Source organism: Arvicola amphibius, chromosome 4, assembly GCF_903992535.2.
Source record: "Arvicola amphibius chromosome 4, mArvAmp1.2, whole genome shotgun sequence".
Taxonomy (NCBI): Eukaryota; Metazoa; Chordata; class Mammalia; order Rodentia; family Cricetidae; genus Arvicola; species Arvicola amphibius.
The window spans coordinates 130,696,658-130,718,842 of NC_052050.1; the positions used below are offsets into that span (position 1 = coordinate 130,696,658).

General features: G+C 38.3%; 1 protein-coding gene across 1 annotated transcript; it reads left to right on the forward strand.

The window, feature by feature from the left end:
• The first annotated feature begins 220 nt into the window (after positions 1-220).
• Positions 221-2,359, forward strand: LOC119811618 (disintegrin and metalloproteinase domain-containing protein 26A-like). Its single transcript, XM_038325515.1, has one exon. The coding sequence runs from the start codon at positions 254-256 to the stop codon at positions 2,357-2,359; it is 2,106 nt and encodes a 701-aa protein (XP_038181443.1). The 5' UTR covers positions 221-253.
• Positions 2,360-22,185: the final 19,826 nt, after the last annotated feature.

Consider the following 22,185-nt stretch of genomic DNA (forward strand, 5'->3'; position numbering starts at 1 on the left):
AGTTCTCTGCTCTTTTGTTCTCTAAGCTGACTTTTTCCCGATTTACATATGGCTGTGGCTGCCCCTCTTTTCTGTTTCTTTTAGTCCTGCTGGTCTGATGGATCAACTCTGCCAGAAGACATACCACAAAAGGCCAGTGCTGCACACAACCAGATCAACTGAGGACTAGGAGAGCTGGGTTTTCTCCTGTTCCTCCTTTGTTCTCTAATAGGACATAGTGACTGTGGATGAGGTCCTGGTCCATGATAGGATCATGATCCTTCAGTTCTGGATACGGATGATGCTCTTCCCCTCCACATGGTCACCAACTGTACCTGCTAAGTACAGTAGCCCTCCTGAAGTAGTGATACCCGTGAGGGTCACTGATACTGGGCGATATAATAGTTCTCTAGGGTGGCTGTCCTATGGCCTGCGCTTTGGAGGAGAGAGACACATTATCACCATGAAACCCACGACAAACTTAATATCCAGGAACTTCCTACTGTTCACGTACACTGACCAAGGTGATCTCCTTGCAGAGCAGCCTTTTGTGCAGACTGACTGCTACTACCATGGCCATGTGGACAGAGACCCAGGGTCCATGGTCATTATGAATACCTGTTTGGGGAGTTTGCAAGGCATACTAGAGATAAATGGCACAGTTTATGAAATTGTCCCCAAGAGCTCAACTTCAACATTTGAACACCTGACTTACAAAATGGACAGTGAAGACTCAGACTCATTTCCCATGAGATGTGGGTTAACAGAAGAGGAAACTTCACGACAAGTGAAACTTCAAGAAAGGAATGATGATTCTCTTATGCAAAGTCAATATGAGAACTGGTGGACCCACCACAAGTATATTGAATATTATGTGGTGATAGATAATAAACAATATGTTCATAGAAACCATAATACCACCGCTTGTATTCATGATATTTTGCAAATGGTCAATGGAATAAATGGTTATTATCTTCAAATAGATATTGAAGTTATTTTAACCACACTTCAAGTGTGGAGCAAACAAAATCATGTCGATGTAGAAGGAGATATATATAACGTCCTCGAAAATTTCTGCAATTGGAAGAATAAAAACATTGGCAATCAAATTAGACACGATATCATACATTTTTTTCCCAGGCAAGCGTATGGTCTGTATTTAGGGCTAGCTCATGTAGGCACAGTTTGTAGAGCTAATAATTGTGCTGTTAACAGTTTCACCTCTCCTTCAATAGCAGACATGGCATTCATTATAGCACATGAGATGGGTCATAATTTGGGTATGCTTCACGATGACAGTACATGCACTTGTGGGAGAATAAGCTGCATAATGGCTCCGGCAAAATCCAATTCCAATAAATTCAGCAACTGCAGTTATGAGCGGCTCTATGAAACTATTACCAGAAGAACCTGTTTATACAATATTCCAGATGAAGTCATCAGCACAAACCTGACCTGGTGTGGGAATAGTATGGTGGAGGAAGGAGAGCAGTGTGACTGTGGCTCCTCTGAATCCTGTAAAAGAGATCCATGTTGTAGCGACGGCTGTGTTTTCAAACCTGGCGCTGACTGTGCTTTTGGACTTTGTTGTAAAAGTTGCAAGTTCATACCAGCAGGCACGGTGTGTAGAAGACAAAACAATGAATGTGACCTTCCCGAGTGGTGCAACGGAACTTCAGCCGAGTGTCCAGAAGACACGTACGTAGCAGATGGAAATCTTTGCCATGATGGTGGTTATTGCTATAAAAGGGCGTGTCACAAACATGAGGCACACTGTCAGATGATTTTTGGCAAGGGAGCCAGGAGTGCAAATGATACTTGCTACATGGAAATGAACAAACGGGGTGACCGTTTTGGTAACTGTGGTAACGATAGCTATAACTACATACGATGTAATAGCAGTGATGTACTCTGTGGACGGATTCAGTGTGAGAATGTGATAGAGCTTCCCTGGAGGAGAAAACATGAAACAGTGCATTGGACTCACTTCAATAGTGCTACCTGCTGGACTGTAGACTATCATTTTGGGATAACCATAGCTGACATCGGAGCAGTGAGAGATGGCACGCCCTGTGGTCCCGACCATATGTGCATTGACAGGAAGTGTGTCCATAAGTCTGTTTTGCTAAGTAACTGTTCAGCATTCCAATGCAATATGAAAGGAGTCTGTAACAATAAACATCACTGCCATTGTGATGTCAACTGGGAGCCACCAGACTGTCTCCAAAATGGCTTGGGAGGTAGTATAGACAGTGGGCCTCCTCCACAGAGATTAACAAATTCCAACTGGGGTAAATATTTGCTAGCTTTTCTACTTCTTTTTGTAGTTTTATTTTCCATAATTGGCATAATTAAAAGGGTGCAATATTCTTTAGACTGACATGGCAAGCAAAGCCACAACCAGAACCTTCATCCGGTGTCAAACTTTCACCTGAAAAACAAAACCTCAACCTTAAATATTTACTTGCACAGGAAGATGCTAAAGGTAAAAAGAAAACACGAAGGAAGTGATAAAAAATACTTCTCCTACAAGAATTCCTTCATGTATTGGCATGTAGACTTCTGAACATAGAAATATCATTTATATATGTGTGCCTGAAATCCCAGGCCGGAAGGTCTGAAGACTTCCCTTGTTTGAATACCAAAAGCATTCACCACCAAATAAAATGAGGTCCTATCATATTTCTACTTTTCTTTAGTTTAAGCAATTTTTTTTTGCCTTGCTTGTGATCGAATTGATGTCTGTCATCCACTGGCTTAGGTCCAACCTATGGGACTCTGTGTTTCTTTGCGTTTGGTTTCTCTCAGCTCTAAACCCCTTACCCTTTCCATCCTGCTTTGTCCCATAGAGAGAGGAGCCTCCGAATTTTATTTCCTCATGACATATTCTTTCCAGAAGAACCTGTCCCTAGGAGGGCCAGAGTAAGATCAGAAACCTGCGAGAACGTTTGGGAACTCTCATCATGTGAGAGCTATAGTCTCTGCCCTCACATGATGCTCTCAGTAGTTCTCACTCCGATGGAGATTTTAACACAGTTTTCAGAACAGCCCAACAATATATCTGTCCTGGTTAAGTCCTGGAATGAAACACCATGACCAAAACAACATGGGGAAAGTGTTTATTTGGCTTTAGACTTCCTTATCACTCTCCCTCATTTAATGAGGTCAGGACAGGAACTTAAACAGGACAGGAATCTGGAGCCAGGAGCTGATGCAGAGCGCAATGATGGGCTGCCACTCACTTGCTTGATTGCTCCTCCTGCCTTGCTCAGCCCGTTTTCTTATAGAACCAAGGTTCAGCAGTTTACCATCCACAATGGCCAACCCCCTCCCTAAGCAATCCATCACTAAACAAGATAATGTCCTACATTTTCTAGATTTCCTACAGCTCGATCTTACAGGGGCATTTTCTCAGTGAAGGTGTCCTCCACTCAGATGCCTCCTCCATGTGTTAGACTGACAAAAATCTAGCTAACCTAATATCATCGTCTTCCCTAGAGATTTAGCCCAATGATGAAACATCACAACTCTAATTAGGTTCTCAGGTCTACCGAAATTCCAGTACCAAAGTCTATCCTTGGAGATTATCCTCCCTCTGCCATGAAATAGCCTTCAAATCCTTAGACAACTATCCAGACCTTCTGCCCTTTGATAACCAGTCCTAGCACAGAGAGATACACTGTCCAGTAAACAGGCTTTGTCAGCACAGGCATGAACATTTCTAATGATGGAATAACGGTACACTTTAGTCTTATCTAAAGTCAGAATTTTTGTCATTTCCCTTTACAAATATGGGAAGAGAATCTAAGCTTAGATATTATTTTCTTAAAATCTCTAACAGAAAACAATAGATCCCAACAATTTTGAACCAACTTTGTTTGGCTATAAAATGAGATCAAGAAGATATTCTCAAATTTGTGTTGGAATAAATAAATATAAGTAGATCCTATTTTCTTATGAAATGGAATTTAAGTTTCCTATTAAAGTTTAAAAAACAAATTTTAAAATCAAAAAGGATCCTTTTCTCAAAACAGTGACTGGGACTAATCTCACCTCCCAGACTGCATTATAGTCATGTTTTAGGCTTTTCCCAAATACCATCCTATCTGCATGCATTGGCAGCTGAATTCTCAATAAAAACTTTGAAAACCAGAAGAACCTGGAATCAATAAAATTCAAGTCCTAAAACACTAGGAATGCCAATCTAGAATAGTATATCCAGCAAAATGACTTTCTATGACTGAAGGAGAAAGATTTTCTATTACATAAACAGTTAAGGAGGTTAGATCCAACAAATCAAACAGTATCTTGAGCAAAAGAAAGAAAGAAGCATAGCATAGAGATTGCACCACTAAGAACACAATCAGCATCATCCACCAGCTGGTCTGAGAGCATCTCGTAGCAGTCCTTATGGCCTACATATGATCACAAAGGGGGAGCTTAGTGAATTCATTCCATTTAAAGGAATCCCTGAAGCGACTGAATCGTTTACTTCCTAAGCTTAACAATCTGCAGTGGAGAACGGAATGTTTTATCTCTGCATAGAAAAGCCTATGGTTTCACCTCCTTTTCAACATCTTGTGCCTGAGCAAGACTCCCTCTCACATCATCTTCGATCACTCCATCTTAGAAGATTCCTTTCAACAATGTTTTCTTTAAAATATTCATGCAACGATCATCAGGTCAGAAGGTGTATAATCAGGGTGTCTGCTGTGCCTTTATCTGGCTAACATTATACTGATTTTCTAAAAATAATTTGGAAGCTTTCTACTGATTTTCCTTGTATGGAATATTGTTTAAAGTATTGATATTAGTTCTTGTAGGGATTTGAGTAAGAAATCTCCCCCCATAGTCTTGTACATTTGAACACTTGGTTCCCATTTGGTGGAGGTGCTTGGGAAAGTTTAGGAACTGTAACCATGCTGGAGAAAATGTGTTGCAGGAGGCAGGTGTTAAGAGTTTTAAAACGCCTCCTGCTGCTTCCAGTCATTCTCCATCCTTCAGCTTTGTGGTTCCGTATGGAAGCTCTCAGGTTTATGGTCCTACTCTCATGCTTGCCTTTTGCTGTCATGCTCTTGCCAGCATTATGGACTCTAATCCTCTAAAAACTGGAGCCAGAATATACTCTTTCTTCTGTAGGTTGTCTTGTTCTGTTTATTTCATCACAATCCCAGAACAATGACACATGCAGTTCTTATTTAATTAGCTGGTAGAATTCTTCAGTGAATTCACCTTGACTTCAGTTGTTTGGTTTTTTCCTCCTAAAATGTTTTAATCTTATTATACAAGGATTTCACACTTCCATGTAACATAATTTAATCAGATTTATCACCTCCAACTTCTTCTAAGTCTCTCTAACAATTCTCTCTCACAACACCAAGTATTGTTTTTTAAAAGCACGGAGTCATTTTGGTACCATATGTGTGGATGTACAACAAACCACTGGAATATGAAGAACCTACCAGGGGCCTTATCTTTGAATAAAATGTATTTCTTGCTCTTCAGTACTCATCAAGAGTCAATAACTAATCCACTATGGGTGGAATTCCATGCACTCTGCCATTTATGCAGTAATTGCATCTGACTTGACATTGTGCATGTCTTCATGTATGACCACATCCACTACATATCAGCCCTTTCTGATCAGAAGGCAATGTTAGATCAGACTTCTCAAAACTCTGGCTTTTATAATCTATAGTATGCTTCACCTTTACTGATCTGGAAGAGAAAATCCAAATAACCTTGGTTGAAGTGGTAGAGGAGCTATTGGGAAGAATCTCACCAGCACCACAGTATAAAATAGGGCTCTCGGCTATACTCAAACTTCATCCTCTCCTAAAATTTTTTAAATGATTTTACTGAATGAAAAGTGTAGTAAGGATAATGATTTTTAAAGAGAGAAAGTATAAAATGTGTAAATTAGCCTACAAAAATTCCAAATTCAAAAAAGAGGTAGGATTAAGGGATGAGTAATTTTTTTTAATTCAAATTGATTTCTTAAGAGAAAATAAGCTGCTGGACACAAACACATATGTAAGTACACACACACACACACACACACATATCTATATACAAAAAAATAACTCAATTATATGTATACAAATAATTCAATTCTAAATAATATATTATATATATTTCATATATATTTGTATATATAAATCTAAATATATACAGATAACTGTAAATACTGGAAAAAACAACTGTTACAAAGAATTGTATTTGGTTGACTTATCTAGAAATTTATTCTATTTCTCTAGATTTTTGAATAAACATATATATGCCATACAACATATTTTTTAACTTTAAATTTTTCTTTCATTTAAATGATATCTCTGAATATTTGATTATTAGTGGGTATGTGCATGTAAGTACAGTTTTATCCCTGAGAGGTGGGGTTATAGGCAGTTGTAATGCTCTTCATGCTGATGCTGAGAATTAAATTCTGGTGCTCTGCAAGAACAGTAAGTGCTCTTGACCACTGAGCCATCTTTCTACTGAGCTGAGTAAAACACTTTTGGCTGGCAGTTTTATTCCCTTAAGCACAATAATTATCTCTCTCTTTTTTTTTCTCCCGTCCTTAGGATTTCTGGAGAAGAGTCTGCTTCGAGGCACTTTGGAACACACTTCTGTCATTTGCTTGTTTATCTTGCTGCTTTCTGAATTCTCTCTTTCCCTACATCTTTTGAAGCTAGATTATAATATGCGACAGCATCATCATATTTTAGCTAACATTCATTATTTTTGCTGTACTTAATCTGAATTTTTGTTTGGGTTTGACAATTTTTGTCTTTAAAACATACTTTTTAAATAATTCTATAAACCCTGAAGTTACTGATGTGCTCCTATATAGAATCAGCTTTTGAATGCCAGGCGGTGGTGGCGCACGCCTTTAATCCCAGCACTCGGGAGGCAGAGGCAGGCGGATCTCTGTGAGTTCGAGACCAGCCTGGTCTACAAGAGCTAGTTCCAGGACAGGCTCCAAAGCTACAGAGAAACACTGTCTCGAAAAAAAAAATAATAGAATCAGCTTTTGTTTTTGAGACAAGATCTCTCATAGAACCTGACACTCATCATTTCTGCTTCAGTTGCTGGCAAGCAGCACACAGAATCCACCTGTCCTCTCTCACTTTGAAGAACTAGTGTTAAAGACACACACTAGCATTACCAGCTTCTGTGGGCTCTGTGAATCTAAATTCAGGTGCTAGGCTGTTCTATGCACTTCATCTACTGGTCCTCTTCCCTGAGCCCAAGTTGGTTGGTTTGTTTTAGTTTTAATTTTTGAAATTTCTCAAATGAAAGTCTTGTCGTTATCTTTCTCTTTAGCAAACCTTCTCAGATTTCCCCCAACAAAACCTGATTCACACTGTTTTTTAGAAGAAGAAGAAAGAGAAGGAGAAGGAGATGGATAAGGAGGTGGAGAAGAAGAAACTGTGGATTCCATTTTTTTTCTTGGCCAGATATTTGCCCTCCTCTGGACTGCAGTTGATATAACCAGTGTCATCCTTTTGAAGAAACCTGATTTTCTCTGGTCCAGAAACTATCATTAACAAATAGCTTCTTGATTAGCAAGGGGACATTTCATATTATCCATGCTGAGATTTTGTCCACTTTAAAGCTGTGCATAATTAGGCTATGCTATAGAACAATATCTCTGTAAGTTCAGGTATACACCAGTCCATCTGTGTCTGGAAAACACTGTTTCCTTGGAGTCACCACTAGATGTGGCTCTTCATATCTCCCTGTCTTCCCTAAAAGCTCCCATGTACAGGAAAAAATGCATTGATGTTTGTTTTTCTGTTTCTGGATACAACAATCAGGATAGCTCCAACTACATACGTGCAAATTTCAATTTTTCTTAACAGTCAAACAATATTAAATGCAGAAATATTGCATATTTTCATCAGTTTCTTCAGTAAAGGGACATCAACACGGTTTTTACTTTCTGACTATTATGACTAAAACTTCAATGAACATGGATTAGCAGGTATCTCTGTAGAAAGATGGTAAGTAATTTAGATAGATGATCTGCTGTGGTAGAGCTGAATCTTGTAGCCAGTCATTGCTAGCTTTTTGAAAAAACTTTATGCTGTTTTCTACAGTGCTCTATAAGTTTGGGCTCCTACCAGCTCTTTACCTGCATCCTCTCTGGCACCTGCTATCATTTGTTTCATAGATCTTGTCCTTGAGTAATACAAGATCTCAGGATGGTTCTTATTTGGAACTATGAGGTCTACAGAGCTTTAACTTTTTAAGTGTTTCACAACTGCTTTTATTTCATCTTTTGAGAACTCTTTCTACTTCTGCTCCAAGTATTACAGTTGGGCTATTTGTTATCCCAGTGTCTAGTGCTTTATTCTGTGGGGTTTTCTTCCTGCTTTTGTCTGGTCTTTTTAATTCTTTGGATATTCTCACTAATGACCCTCTGTCAGATGTACATTTGGCAAGAGTTTTGCCCATTCTTTTGGTGCCTCTTTGCTTCAATGATGGTGTTCTTTGCTGTACAGAAGATTTTTATCTTCGTAGTTTGGATTTATGATCAATGTAGAAGGCCTAAACTCACTTGGACCACTTTAGTATTGGTGGTCCTGCATGCAATAATAATGTAAGTTGATGAAACCATGAGGAGCAAGCCAGTGAACAGTAGTCTTCTATGGTTTCTATTTCATTCCTGTATCTAGCTTCCTGTCCTGTTTCAATTACTTCCCAAAATTCCCACTATGATTGACTTTGATGTGGGCCTGTAATCTGAAATAAACTTTTCTCAGTAAGTTTCTTTCATCAGGGTGTTTTTCCCAGAACTGACAATCTCAGCAAGAGAGAGACAAATTGTTGAAGTTACTAAACGAGCCAACACGCACATTCCTCAAAAAGCTGAGAATCAATCACAGTATCTAGCTATACCACTCGGGTACTGATACCCAAAGGACTCTATATCTTCCTACAGATATACTTATAAATGTATGCCTGTTGCTACGCTGTTCATAGGAGATGGCAATTAGATACAGCTTAGAATCAACTGCCGAATGATAATGATAAATTGACATTTTATCATGTATGACTTTTACTTGAAAATAATGTTCTTATGGTAATTGTATTTTAAGATATAGCTCACAGTTCATTTAAGTGGAGTACAATGTGTACACAGACAGTGGTAGGTTAAAAGAAAATACCACAATGTTCCTCTGCTCAGGGACTCATTAGCCTGAAGAAGCATCCTGAAGTAAATCACTCCTTAGCAACAAGAGAGAAAATGTGGCTGTAAGGACATCATGGTATTGAAATTCTAAACTCAAAATTTGCCAGTCAGTAAATAAATGTGTGTTATTTAGTGCTACAGTCACTATGTGTTATCTTACGATGATCCTTAAAGAAAATTATTCAAGAGTGAAAAAATTCAGGTCAATTCTTGACTGTTTACAAACCAGTTTTTAAAATGTCTAGAAGAAAATATGTGAAAATCCAAAGAAAGTCACAGTAGTAATATGGAAATAAGAAAGAAGGGTCACTCGGCAGCAATGGTGCACACTTTTAATTCCAGAACTAGAGAGGCAGAGCAGACAGATTTGTGAATTCGAGGCAAACCTGGTCTACAGAGAAAGTTTCAGAGAAGCCAAAGACACAAAGACAAACCCTATTACAAAACCAAAAAAAGGAGGAGGAATAGTCAAGGAAGAGCATCCTCATGTGCTCTGTTTCCAGATACAACCCACTTTCAATAGCAAAAGACTAAAGTTACTTAGAAACTTCATATTATCCCCATCACAATGGCCAAGATTAATGAAACCAAAAATAGCACATGCTGGTTAGGACGAGATGAGAGGAAACAATTATTTAACGCTCGTAGAGTGCAAACTAGTACAACCACTGTGGAAATCAGCATGGAGATTCAGAAGTAGAAAAAGAGATTTATGACAAGCTATATTTATGTGAACCTTGAGCGCATGCCCAAAGGGCTCCAAGCCTTACTGTAGGGATTATTCCTCATCTGTGTTCATCGCTGACCTATCCATAACAACCAGAAATAGAAAGAGCCCAAATGACTCTCAGTTGATGAAAAGATGATGAAAATATAGTACATTTACACACTGGAATATTATTCAGTTATTAAGAAAAGTGAAATTTGCATGCCAGTTGATGGAGCTAGAAACAATCATCCTGAGGAAGATAAAGAAGCATTGCATGTTTCTTTTAAAAGTGGATGGGATGTTGCCATTTATGTTATGGATATGTGTGCTTCATTTTTAATACACACAAAGTATAGGTGTCTAGTAAGAGAGCAGGGTGCAACAGAAGACCTGCCCTGGAAGAATATGTATAACACAAAATCATAAAAGAATAGAGGGGAAATTAGAGCAGGATGATTAAAAGGGACAGGTGATAGGAGGACTGGATAGAAGCAGAAATATGCGGAAGTATAACTGACAGCAATGTCATTAGAAAAGCCTTAGGAAACCTACTCCTGTAGAAGCATAGGCATACATACATCTATCCATACATGTGTGAATACATACACATAAATAATCTAAACAGAGACATAATTATAATGGGTGAGACTGTGCCCCAGTCTCAGGGGGCACTTATGCTACCAGATAAAACTTCTAGTACAGGGAATGAACGACATCTTTTTCAGGAGTTAGCCAAAGTGATTCCATAAACCCCCAACCAATACAGGATATTACCAATGCCATTGGTTACCAGTTACAACTAATGGTAAGGCACTCTTGGTGATGATACCACATATTTGTGGCATGTAATATAGAAAAAAATATGGATGATAGTAAACTGGAGACTTCACCTGTACATGCAAGGTTTCACATATGTCTTAAAGGTACCGTATATGCTTTGAAGAGTAGAGACACACTCATCAACTTTCCCCAGCTGTGGCATAGCTATGCCAAAATAGCTGTATTAACACAGCTGTAATAATGACTTGCCTAAAGATGTGCACACTGATGCACTAGTGGAAATGTGGAAATATTGGTGAGGATATTCTGGGATTCAACAAGCCCCTTTTGATTAGGTTTAAGTTACACTCCATGCTATGGAACCCATATTTGCTATTGGTTCTGTTTAAACTAGATAGGTCTTAGGGCCTAAGTGGAAACCTACAATTATTAGTCTACTAAAAATTACAATAAAATGATCTATTGCTGCTAATAGCCTATTGCTATACCCATAGATGAGAGTTTTATTCAGCTCTCATCAAAGAAAATTCTTCAAGCGGTGGAGAGAAAATAACAGAGATCAAAACTGAACAATGCGCAGAAAGTAACCAAGTTTAGAGTGTTCCTCTATAAATGTGATGTCTTTATCAAAACCCTCCCTTGGTTGTTAGAAATTATTGTGAAAGAGAGAATGGAAAGATTATAAGAGCCAGAGACAATGCACAACTAAAAAAACAGGATTTTCCAGACACAATAGGACAGACTCGCTTATGTACTCAGAAAAACAATGAGAAAAGACCTACACATGCTCAATCTATACAAAATCCCAACAAGAAGTGGATATAAAGTCCCATCAATAGATAACATGATCAAAATACATTGTATGGAACAAAAAAAGAACCTTCACCAAAAAAAAAAAAAATGTTTAAAAAGTCTCACTCCTAACTAGGAAGTTTTTTTGCAAGTGACAATTGCTGGAAGAGGAAAGAAAATAGTTTTCTTCAGTGAAGCAAAAAAAAAAAAAAAAAAAAAAAAGTTAATGAACTACACTCACGCATTCCTGAGCAGACAAAATGATCACATGTAGTTAGCCAACACTAATCAGGCTCCAGGCTTTCCAGTGTCTTTTTTTGTTGTTTGTTTCATTTTTTGTTTTTGTTTTGGTTTTTCTAGACAGGGCTTTGCTGCAGCTATCAGGGCTGTCCCGGAACTAGCTCTTGTAGACCAGACTGGCCTTGAACCCACAGAGATCCACCTGGCTGAGATTAAAGGTGTGCACCACCACCACCACCCAGTTTGTTTTGTTTTTTTAAGGTGGAAAAATAGCATGAAGTTTTGTGTCATGAAAGGGAGCATGAATCTGAGAGGATATGCAGGATGAGAAAGAACGTAATAAAATATAAAGTATAAGATTCTCAAAGAAAATAAGAATAAGAAAGATGGGTCTTCTCAGTCAGCCTCCACCATCGGCCACATTCAGAGAGTCCGGTTTGGTCACATGTTCCATCAGTCCCATTCCAACTGGTCTTGGTGATCTCCTGTTAGTTCTGTCCCACCGTCTCCATGGGTGAACGCACCCCTCATGGTCCTGACTTTCTTTCTCATGTTCTCCCTCCTTCTGGGCTTTGATTCTTCTGCATGGATGGGCTCTGTGGGAGCCTTGTCAGCTTGGTTGATCACCTTCCTGGACCTGGGGGGAGTTGGGAGGACCTAGGACTTAACAGAGTAGGGAACCCTGATGGCTCCTTGGCCTGGAGAGGGAGGGAGGGGGGGTATGGGTGGAGGGGAGGGGAGGGAAGGGGGAAGAGGAGGGGAGGAGATGGAAATTTTTAAATAAAAAAATAAACCATGAAAAAAGAAAAAAAAAATAAACCATGAAAAAAAGAAAGATGGATCATCAAAGCACGGAAAACAGGTCACTGAGCTCCCAGACATTAACCATTTTAATCAGTAAATAAACACCCTATGAAATGTATGGCTCTCAGACAGATGTTTTTTATCAATTATCAGCTAGTTCACTGACAAAGAAATTTATACCTATGCTGTCTCTCAGTCCTGGCCTTCGAAATCCATTTCATGCATTAGCTTAATAACCATTGTATGAAACAAACAATGAATCTACATGTGTAGGTGTTCAATGTGTCTGGGGTAGTCACTGACCAGAAAAAGATAAATTAAGACACTCAATTTTTTTCCATTTTTTTTAATTTTTAAAAAAAAATCAGGAAAAAAAAATTTAAAAAATCAGGAAAAGCTCTAGTAAATGATCTAATGATACAATCCAAAAAAATGAAAAACAACAACAAATTAGCCAATGTCAAAAAATAATACAAATCAGGGCAAAAAACCAATGAAATATAAACAAGGAAAACAATGCAGAAAAGTCAATGAATCTAAGAACTGATTCTTTGAGAACAAAAGCAGAATTGCCAGACCCTTCATTCAACAAATCCAAGGAAAGTAAGAAAGGACACAAATTAATAAGACCAGAGATGAAGAGGGACACATAACAGCATATATCAAAGAAAATCAGATCTTTGATATTTTTAGAGTATCAGGGGTTACTCGAAAAATCATTACTCCATTAAGCTTAAAAAAACAAAAATGTTTGGGAGAAGTTACCAATCTAAGAAGATGGTAACAGTCTAGACATATTCATAAAAAGTTAGAAGTAATAAAAAGCCTTTTAACTTTAAAAATGGTCTAATGCCAGTTAGATTTACCACAGAATTCTAACAGACTTTCGGAGAAGGTTTACAGCCAGTCATTCTTAAACATTCAAGGAGATAGTAAAAGAAGGAACACACACAAACTCCTAAGAAGCCGGTGACACTCTAATACCAGAACAGGACACAACAGCAACAAACCTACAAGCCAATAACCATGATGAATACAGACTCAAAATGCTCTATAAAATACTTTCAAACAGAATCCAGACATACATCACAAAAACTATCTTCCATGAACAAGTTATCTTTATTCCTGAAATGCAGAAATGGCTCAACATATATGTTTGAATAAATATAATATACCACATGAATGGATCTTACATAGGAGTCACCTGATCATCTCAATAGATGTAGAAAATGCCTTTGATGAAAGTCCAAGAGATTATAGGGCTGAAGGGAACATAGCTCAACACACGAAAGTCTGTAGAGGAGAAACAGGAAATGAGCATCAACCTAAATTGAAAAATAGTTCAAGCAATCACAATGAAGTCAGGAATGAAAAAGATTTCTACTCTCTTCACTTCTTTTCAACATTCTGCCTGAGGTACTAGCTGGAGCCGTAAGGGAGGAGAAAAAAATAAATACAGGGATACTAAAGAGGAAGGAAGAAATTAAACTGTATTTGCACAAGTCATAAAGTATACATTAGAAATACCAAAAACTCTACCTTAGACCTTCTAGAAATGATAATCAAATACAGCAACGAGGTAGGATAGAGAATCACCTTCTACAAACCAATAATAGCATTCCTATGACCTAACAGCAAACGTACAGTAAAAGATATCACAGACACACTCTCAATAGCCTTAAAGAAACTATAACATCTAGGAATGAACCTAATTCAGGAAGTGAAGAGCCTCTAGAATGAAAGCTATAAATCTTTGAAGGCAGGTGCTGAAGAAAACTGGAATATGGAAAGACATTCCATGCTCAGTAATGATAAATTAATATTGCAAAAATAACCATTTTACCAAAAGCCATTTACAGATTCAAGGCAACCTCAATCAAAACTCCCACCTCATTCTTCACAGGAATAAAAGGTGTCCTAAACATCATATGGAACCACAAAAGAACCCAGATAGCTCTAACAATCCTGAACAAAGGAACAAAGCTGGAGATGTTAAAATTCCAGACCTTAAGGTATATTACAGAGACATAATAATAAAAACAATATGGCACTGACATAAAAACAGACATGGAGAACAGTGGGACAAAACCCAAGACACAAGCATGAGCACAGACAGCTTCAGCCACTTAATATTGGACAAAGATGCCAAGGGCATAAGCTGGAGAAAGAATCTTCAACAAATGGTGCTGAGAAAAATAAAATCCACATGCAAAAGAAAAATTAGATCAATGTTATTGCATTGCACAAAAACTAACTACAAATGTATCCAAAACCTAGATAAAATATGCAACATTGTAACTTACAGATATATATATATATATATATATATATATATATGCACAGAACCTAAACAATATAGCTGTACAAAAGGACTTCATGAATAATTTTTTTTCACCCAAGAACTAAGGCCAACAATTAACAAGTAGGAGTTCATAAAACTAAAAAGCCTTTTTATAGCTTACAAAGAACAATTAACTAAGAGAAGAGGAAGCTTTGCCAGCTATATATCTGACAGATATTAATGAATATCCAGAATATATTATAAACTCAAAGAATAAGAAAGAAAAAAGGGGGGGGGGAGATTGGAACAGGGACTGCAAGCAATGGAGCAAGGGAAAATCACGGTCAGCATGTATTAAAAATAAAATAAAATTTTAATAAATAAAAATTTAAAACTGGAGAGGCTAGGACCAGAAAACAGTTCTCAACAAAAGAAACGCTGCTAATGAAAAATCTTGAAAACTGTTCTTAGTCCCTAGCCATTAAGAAAATGAAAATAAAAACAACTTTGGAATTTTTTTATATCCTAATCAGACTGGTAAAGATCAACAAAACAACCAATAAATTTCTGGAGTGGGTACGTGAAAAACGGAACCCTCAATCACTTACGGTGGGAATGCAAACTGGTTCAGTCACTATGAAAACCAGTGTCGATAATTCTCAAAAGGCTAAAAAATAAATCTACCACATCACCCAGCTATACAACTCTACTCCAGAGATACTTGCTCAGCCGTGTTCAATGTTGCTCTGTTCACAATAGCTATGGAATGAAAACAACCTAAATGAATTTGCAGATAAAGGCATGCAAGAAGAAAGAACATATTGAGTGAGACAACCCAAACCTTTCTAGATAAATATCACATATAACTCTTCTATTGATGCTCCTAAGGCAAAATCTTCAGATATCCTGGAATAACCGCAGAAACTAAGATAAACAGAACCAGAGATGCTTGCATGGGCCATTGGGGAGCAACAGAGAAAGGAATAACAGCTGCATCAACGTTCTCATTTGGGAAAAGAGATAAGGGAAGTTCTAAGTATAAGGTAAGATGGAAATACATATAGATGAAGGGAGAGTGGTAAAATATCAGGAAGAATGTCTGAAAAAGTCATAAGGAAACAGAATATTGATTTTATCTACCTAAAATTATAATGCAAGTAAATCTGTAGATAAATACACATATAACTTAAATGAAGTTTTTTCAACTGAGTTGTCAGTGACTCATTAAAGAGCTAAATTAAAATTAAATTCCCATATCAGGAATGAGAAGCCCTTTTTCAAGTTGTTGGTCAGGTATATCCAAGAGACCTCTAAAATATACAGCCTATTGCTATTTCTCTTGGTTGCTCCCAGAAGTGTAGTGTAAATCCTATTGCTGAATAAACGCTGTATACCAGACACAGGGCTCAGAGGCCCCTGGACTGGAACTGACTTAAACATCTCCTCTCTAAGGAATAATTTTCATGGTATAAGGAGGTATCATAAAAGCCTCCAAAGGAGCAAAAGATCCAAAACTGCTACCTAGCTATTAGGCTTATAAACCACAAAATGGAACAGCAGGCATGATTATCCATGCAGTAGTGGCATTCATACCTTGGTTGCTACCAAAATCTCTGACTGGACTTAAGAACTTCTCAAAAAGCAAGAAATCATGTCTGGTACTGACCACCTAGCCAACTACCCAGGGTTGATTAATTGTGGATCTTAAAGGAAAACCTGTAACCACCATTTTAGGAAGACAGTGTAATTCCTAACTACACTCTAAATATTTGTGCTTGTACCCACCAGTAAGTATAGTCCTTACCCCTAATTAAAGATACTTCTCTTTGCAACAGATGGAGGACATTATGGAAAACCACAACCAAACAAAATGAAGTGTGGAACCCAGACTCAATAGATACATTGATAAAAACTACCCTACACTTGAGGATCAGGTAACATTATCAAAGAGGGGGCAGACTGTAAGAGTCAGAGGATCAGCGAGTTTGCTTGTGGGATGGTATCTCCTAGTATCTCATAAACTACACACATAAACCCTCACCAGTGTGATTGACCAAACATAAACTGGATAAGGACAATAGAAATGCCAGAAGAGATGGGAGAAAGCCCAAGAGGCCTCACACAAAAATATTAGACAAATAATGAACGCTGAGAATGGGATAAATGATCTTTCCCAGGGAAGAACACACCAATTTGTATTACAATACCAAAAGGCCCTCCCTAAAATCATACATAATATTGTACAGTCTGAGAAGGTCATATTTAGGGATATATGTATAAACATTATAAAAACATTTATAGATATATAAACATTATATATGTATATGTGTGTATATATGTGCATATATATATATATATATATATATATGCATGTGACAACAATAGAAATTGGGTCCAGGAGTTTGAAAGAAATCAAGAAAGGTTATAAAGGAAGTATTGGCAGAAGGAAAGGGAAGGGAAATTGGTGTAGTTATTTTATACTCTCACAAAATTAAAAGTTTTTTTTTCAAAATGGAAGGAGAACATGTCAGAATGTGCTATGTGAGAGGATAATAAATAAAAATAAATAAATGTATTTCACTAAGGAAAAAGTCAATATTTTTTTCCAGAAAAAAATGAGAGCAGCATAATGGAGGCAAAATATCTTGTATATTTTTTCAGGGTTAGCATACAGAATCTGTGGTCCAGAGAGGCTAAGGCTGCAGCTCATGATGGCAGCCAAACTTGATACTTTAATAGTCAGCAGGTGCGTCTTGTTTTGAAGGCTTAAAAAAGAGCAGCAGAGTCTTGGCATGTTGTGGGCAGAAGAGGAGTGTAGTCTCAGTTGTGGTAGAAGCTGCAGGATTGAAGGGATCCTCAAGAAACGGAATCATATAATGAGGTCAGAGTCTCTGAAGAGAGCCCATGAAAGGATACTGGAATAAGTATAGGCCATTTGCAGCAGGAGACCCCAACATTTTTGAAATGCCAGTGCCATGGGATGGCCAGCAAAGGCAGCAGCATCTGTGAAGTGACTGGCCTGAGGCAATTAGAGAAGCTGCATGTGCTATGGACGGTTAATCTCAAGAAAGAGAACAAGTTACCTTTGGAGCCCATAGGATTATGAGCAGTTTTCAAACACCAAGCACTAAACTCTTTCCACTGTTGGACCTTGATTTGGCTTTAATCTGGTTGTTAACCTTTTCTGACTCTTCCCTTTTGAAATAAGAAGTAATTATTTTTATTATTTTACAGATGCCAACAGTTTAAAAACTGGAATTACAGAAAGACTCTGAAATTCAAAAGAGATTTTGGATACATTAAGAAAGTGGAAATATGTTCAAAGTGTCTGAAACATAAAAACGATGGGACTTTTAAAAGTCAGAATATTTTATCCTTTGAGATTAACATACCATCTGTAAACAGAGATTGCATGTTCATTTTCTGACTGCCCATACACAAATAATCACACAGAAACTATATTAATTACAACACTGCTTGGCCAATAGCTTAGGTGTATTTCTAGCTAGCTCTTATACTTAAATTAACCCATTTCTATTCTTTTATATTTTACCATGAGACACGTGGTTTGTTACCTCTTGCTTCTTAGGCAGCTACATGGTTGGTGTCAGCTACATGGCAACTCTTTGACTCTACCCACTCTCTCTCTCTGTGTATCTCTGTTCGAATTTCCTGCCTGACATTACTCTGCCAAGACACTGGCCAAAACAGCTATATTCATTAACCAATAAAAACATCACATATGCAGAAGGACATCCTACATCAGCCATCTTCAAGACAAGAGGGGAAAAATCCACTTGAGCTATATGATGAAACAAAACCTTCCCTCCCCAAGTTGCCATTGGTCATGATATTTTATTACAGCAGTAGAAACTCAATCTAGGCACCAGAGACTGGGTCCTCTGAGGAAGTAGATCAGAGCCAGAGACCTTTGCAGGACCATCCCCAAGCCAGGGACCTCGACGGGGGCAGATCCAGACCAGGGACATTTACAGAAACAGGTCTAAGCTGGCAACCTCGGCCAGAGCAGGCCTGAGGCTATAAACTCCACAGGAGCAGGACTGAGCCTGCAACCTAGGCCAGAGCAGACTTGAGGCAGTGAACTCAAGAGGAGCAGGACAGAGCCAGTGACCTATGCCAGAGTAGGCCTAAGGAGTGAACTCCACAAGAGTAGGACAGAGCCAGTGGCTTGGGCTGGAGCGGGCCTGGGATGGTGAACTCCATGGGAACAGGAGCAGATCCAGACCAGGGACACTTGCAGATGCAGGACTGGGCCAGTGACCTAGGTGGAAGCAGGCCTGAGGAGGCGAGCTCCATGAGAGTGGGATTGAGTTGGTGACTTAGGCCAGAGTGAGCCTGAGACAGCGAGCTCCATGGGAGCAGGATGGGATCCAGACCAGGGACATTTGCAGGTGCAGGACTGAGCCAGCAACTTAAGCTGGAGCAGACCTGAGACAGCAAAGTCCACAGGAACAGGTACAGGGAAGCAACCACTGAGTGAGTAGACCAGAGCCAGAGACCTCTGTAGGTCCCAGTGTGAATCTGGGACCTTTCAGAAAGTAGACCTGAGCCAGGACACCTGCAGTAAAGTAGACAAGAATTAATGAACCAGAGCTGCAGCTGTGAGAGTCACAGACAAGTGTTGACTGAGTTTTCTGTCCCACCAGGTCCTGCAGTCGTTCAGTCCCAAAGAAATACACAGAGGTCTACATTAATTACAAACTGGTTGACCTAGTAGCTCAGACTTCTTATTAACTCTTATAACTAATATTAGCCCATTATTTTTGTTTGTGTTAGCCACGTGGGTTGGTACCTTTTTTGGTGGGGCAGTCACATCTTGCTTGCTCTGTGTCTTGCTTCCTCTCTGTCTGGGTGATGACTGCAGACTGACTCTTTCTCTTCCTAAAAATCTCCTCTTCTCATTGCCTGGCCTCTACTTCCTGCCTGGCTACTGGCCAATCAGCAATTTATTAAAATACAATTGACAGGGCACAGACCATTGTCCCACAACAAACAGGGACAAAGAATGACTAATATTCATAATAAATCTGTGGAACACTTAAAAAATAAACCCAGACTCATATAATGCATTTAGTTATACATGAAATGTGCATTATATTATTTATATACTTTATTTTTCCGATGCTCATGGATTTTCTATCAAAGATTTCTATGGGTTCTGCATAATAGTTGAGGGTATAGAGACACTTGCTACCAAGCCCAGTACTTCTGCTTTATTGTTCAAACTTATAATGTAAAAAGACACACCAGAGTTCAAGTTGTTCTCTAATTTCCATGGGTGTACTGTGACACAAACAAGCCCTGACACATACAAAGACACAGACACACACACACACACACACACACACAATGCACAAAAATATAAAAACCAGTATCAAAACAAGGTTTTGTTGTATGAACAGCAAAAGCTTTACAAAGATCATATCATGGTTTTAATAGCTTATTTTACCTGATGAAACTCAGTTCTGACACCAGATTTTAGGGTTAAAACTCACTTTACTCTTGTGTCCACTCTTCCCATGCATTTAGAATTTCTTTAATGAGTTTACTACTCTTCATAATTCATATCCTGTAACAACATTTTGCGATTACTATTGTTCTACAAAGATTTATTTCTAGGACTCTCACTAAAAATGAAGGTGATCATGCCCGCACTCATGACTACAATGACAACAGCATGTTGGACTTCCTAGGGCACTTACCGGCACCTCAGCTACACTTACAGATCGTCTCATATCACACACTACTGCTCACTTATTTCAGAGTAAACACTTCCTGTCAGCATTTCTTGGAAGGGAGATCGGTGTGCATTTAATTTGCTTCCTTTTATTGTGTCTGGAAATGCCTTTGTCACTCCATAACTTTTGTATAAGAAACACCACTTTCCTGGTTACAACATTCTTAGTTGTTTCCTCATTAGCACACTGACTATTTCAGCTGGCACTCCTGTTCTTTTATTCCGGGTGAGAGATCTGCTTCCAAGCACTTTGGTCATTGGCCCCATTTTTCTCTTCATTCAGTTGAATGTTGCAACCTTAAATACCATGTGTGAGGAGACGGCCTTGTTTCTCTCAGTTTATTGTTGATTTTCCACAAATCATATCAGTTTGTTTTTTTGTTTTTGCATGTGTGAGGTTTCCTTATTTCTTTGAATAAATCCCACATGCACTGATAGATCTCTCATCCTCCTTGGACCCAAATCATGGACAGGTCTCTTAATGACATCATACACAACTCACATCAGTTTGGGGTTTTGTTTGTTTTTGTTTTTGCATGTGAGAAGTTTTCTTATTACTTATTTGAATAAATCCTCCATGCACTGATAGTTCTTTAGTCTTCCTTGGTCCCAAACCATTGGCAGGTCTCTTGATGACATCACAAGAAGCTCATAAGGTAATCTTCTTCCTTTTCATTCTCCCTTGTCTCCTCTGCATTGTGAGCTGTGCATCTTCTGTGTCAGTGATTGTGCTTCAGCTTGATGAGTTCTGCACTAGATTTTCTCTGTTATAGTTTTCAGTTTGCTTGTCCCTTGGATTTGTTTTTTTTTTATCTCCCACATCTTTTTTCTTTCACTAGAAATCATCTTGTGCTTGCTGTTCTATGTGGCAGTGGTTTCGCCTGAGTAACTTGTGTATGGGACTCATAGCATGTGCATGTGATGATGAATATGAAGACTAGATTAGGGATAACTTTAGAAGGTGGGTTCTAGCCATGAATTGTGACTTCCCTATGTTCTCCAGCCTTTAGTAATGACTCTTTTATTTCCCAAGTTCTTTGAGAAAAACACTGGTTCATATTCCACATATCAGTGAGGCCATGCCATATACAGTTTTACTCAGCTGATTTCACTTAATTGACATCCTTTAGGGCTCATCCATGAATGGTAATATGAGAATATTACATTCTTGGTCATCACTGATCATAAAACTCTGGGTACAAATAACATCAATTGATGACCACCAAGGTTGAATCCATATCTTGCTACAAGACATAGATTAAAACATTATATTATAGGAGAGATGGCTCTCGTGAAGTGTTGAAACATCTGTGTTACTCTTTCATGGTCTTAGGTTTGGTCCTTTACACTGTAAGTATAACAAAAAAAAAATCATTTGATCCTTTATAGAAGAACTATCACCTGACTTAGCAGAGCCAGTGTAATTATTTATCTAAAGTAAAGGAAATATATGCGTGGAAGACATGTTTGCAATCCCATATCTCTTGTAACAAGATATGGATTCAACCTTGGTAGTCATCAATTGATGTTATATATACCCATTGATGACTACCTTAATTGTCAGCATAGAACCTGCATCCAGTAACTGACAGAAGCAGATACAGAGATCCATAGCTAGGCACTCAGCCAATCTCCCAGAGTCCAGT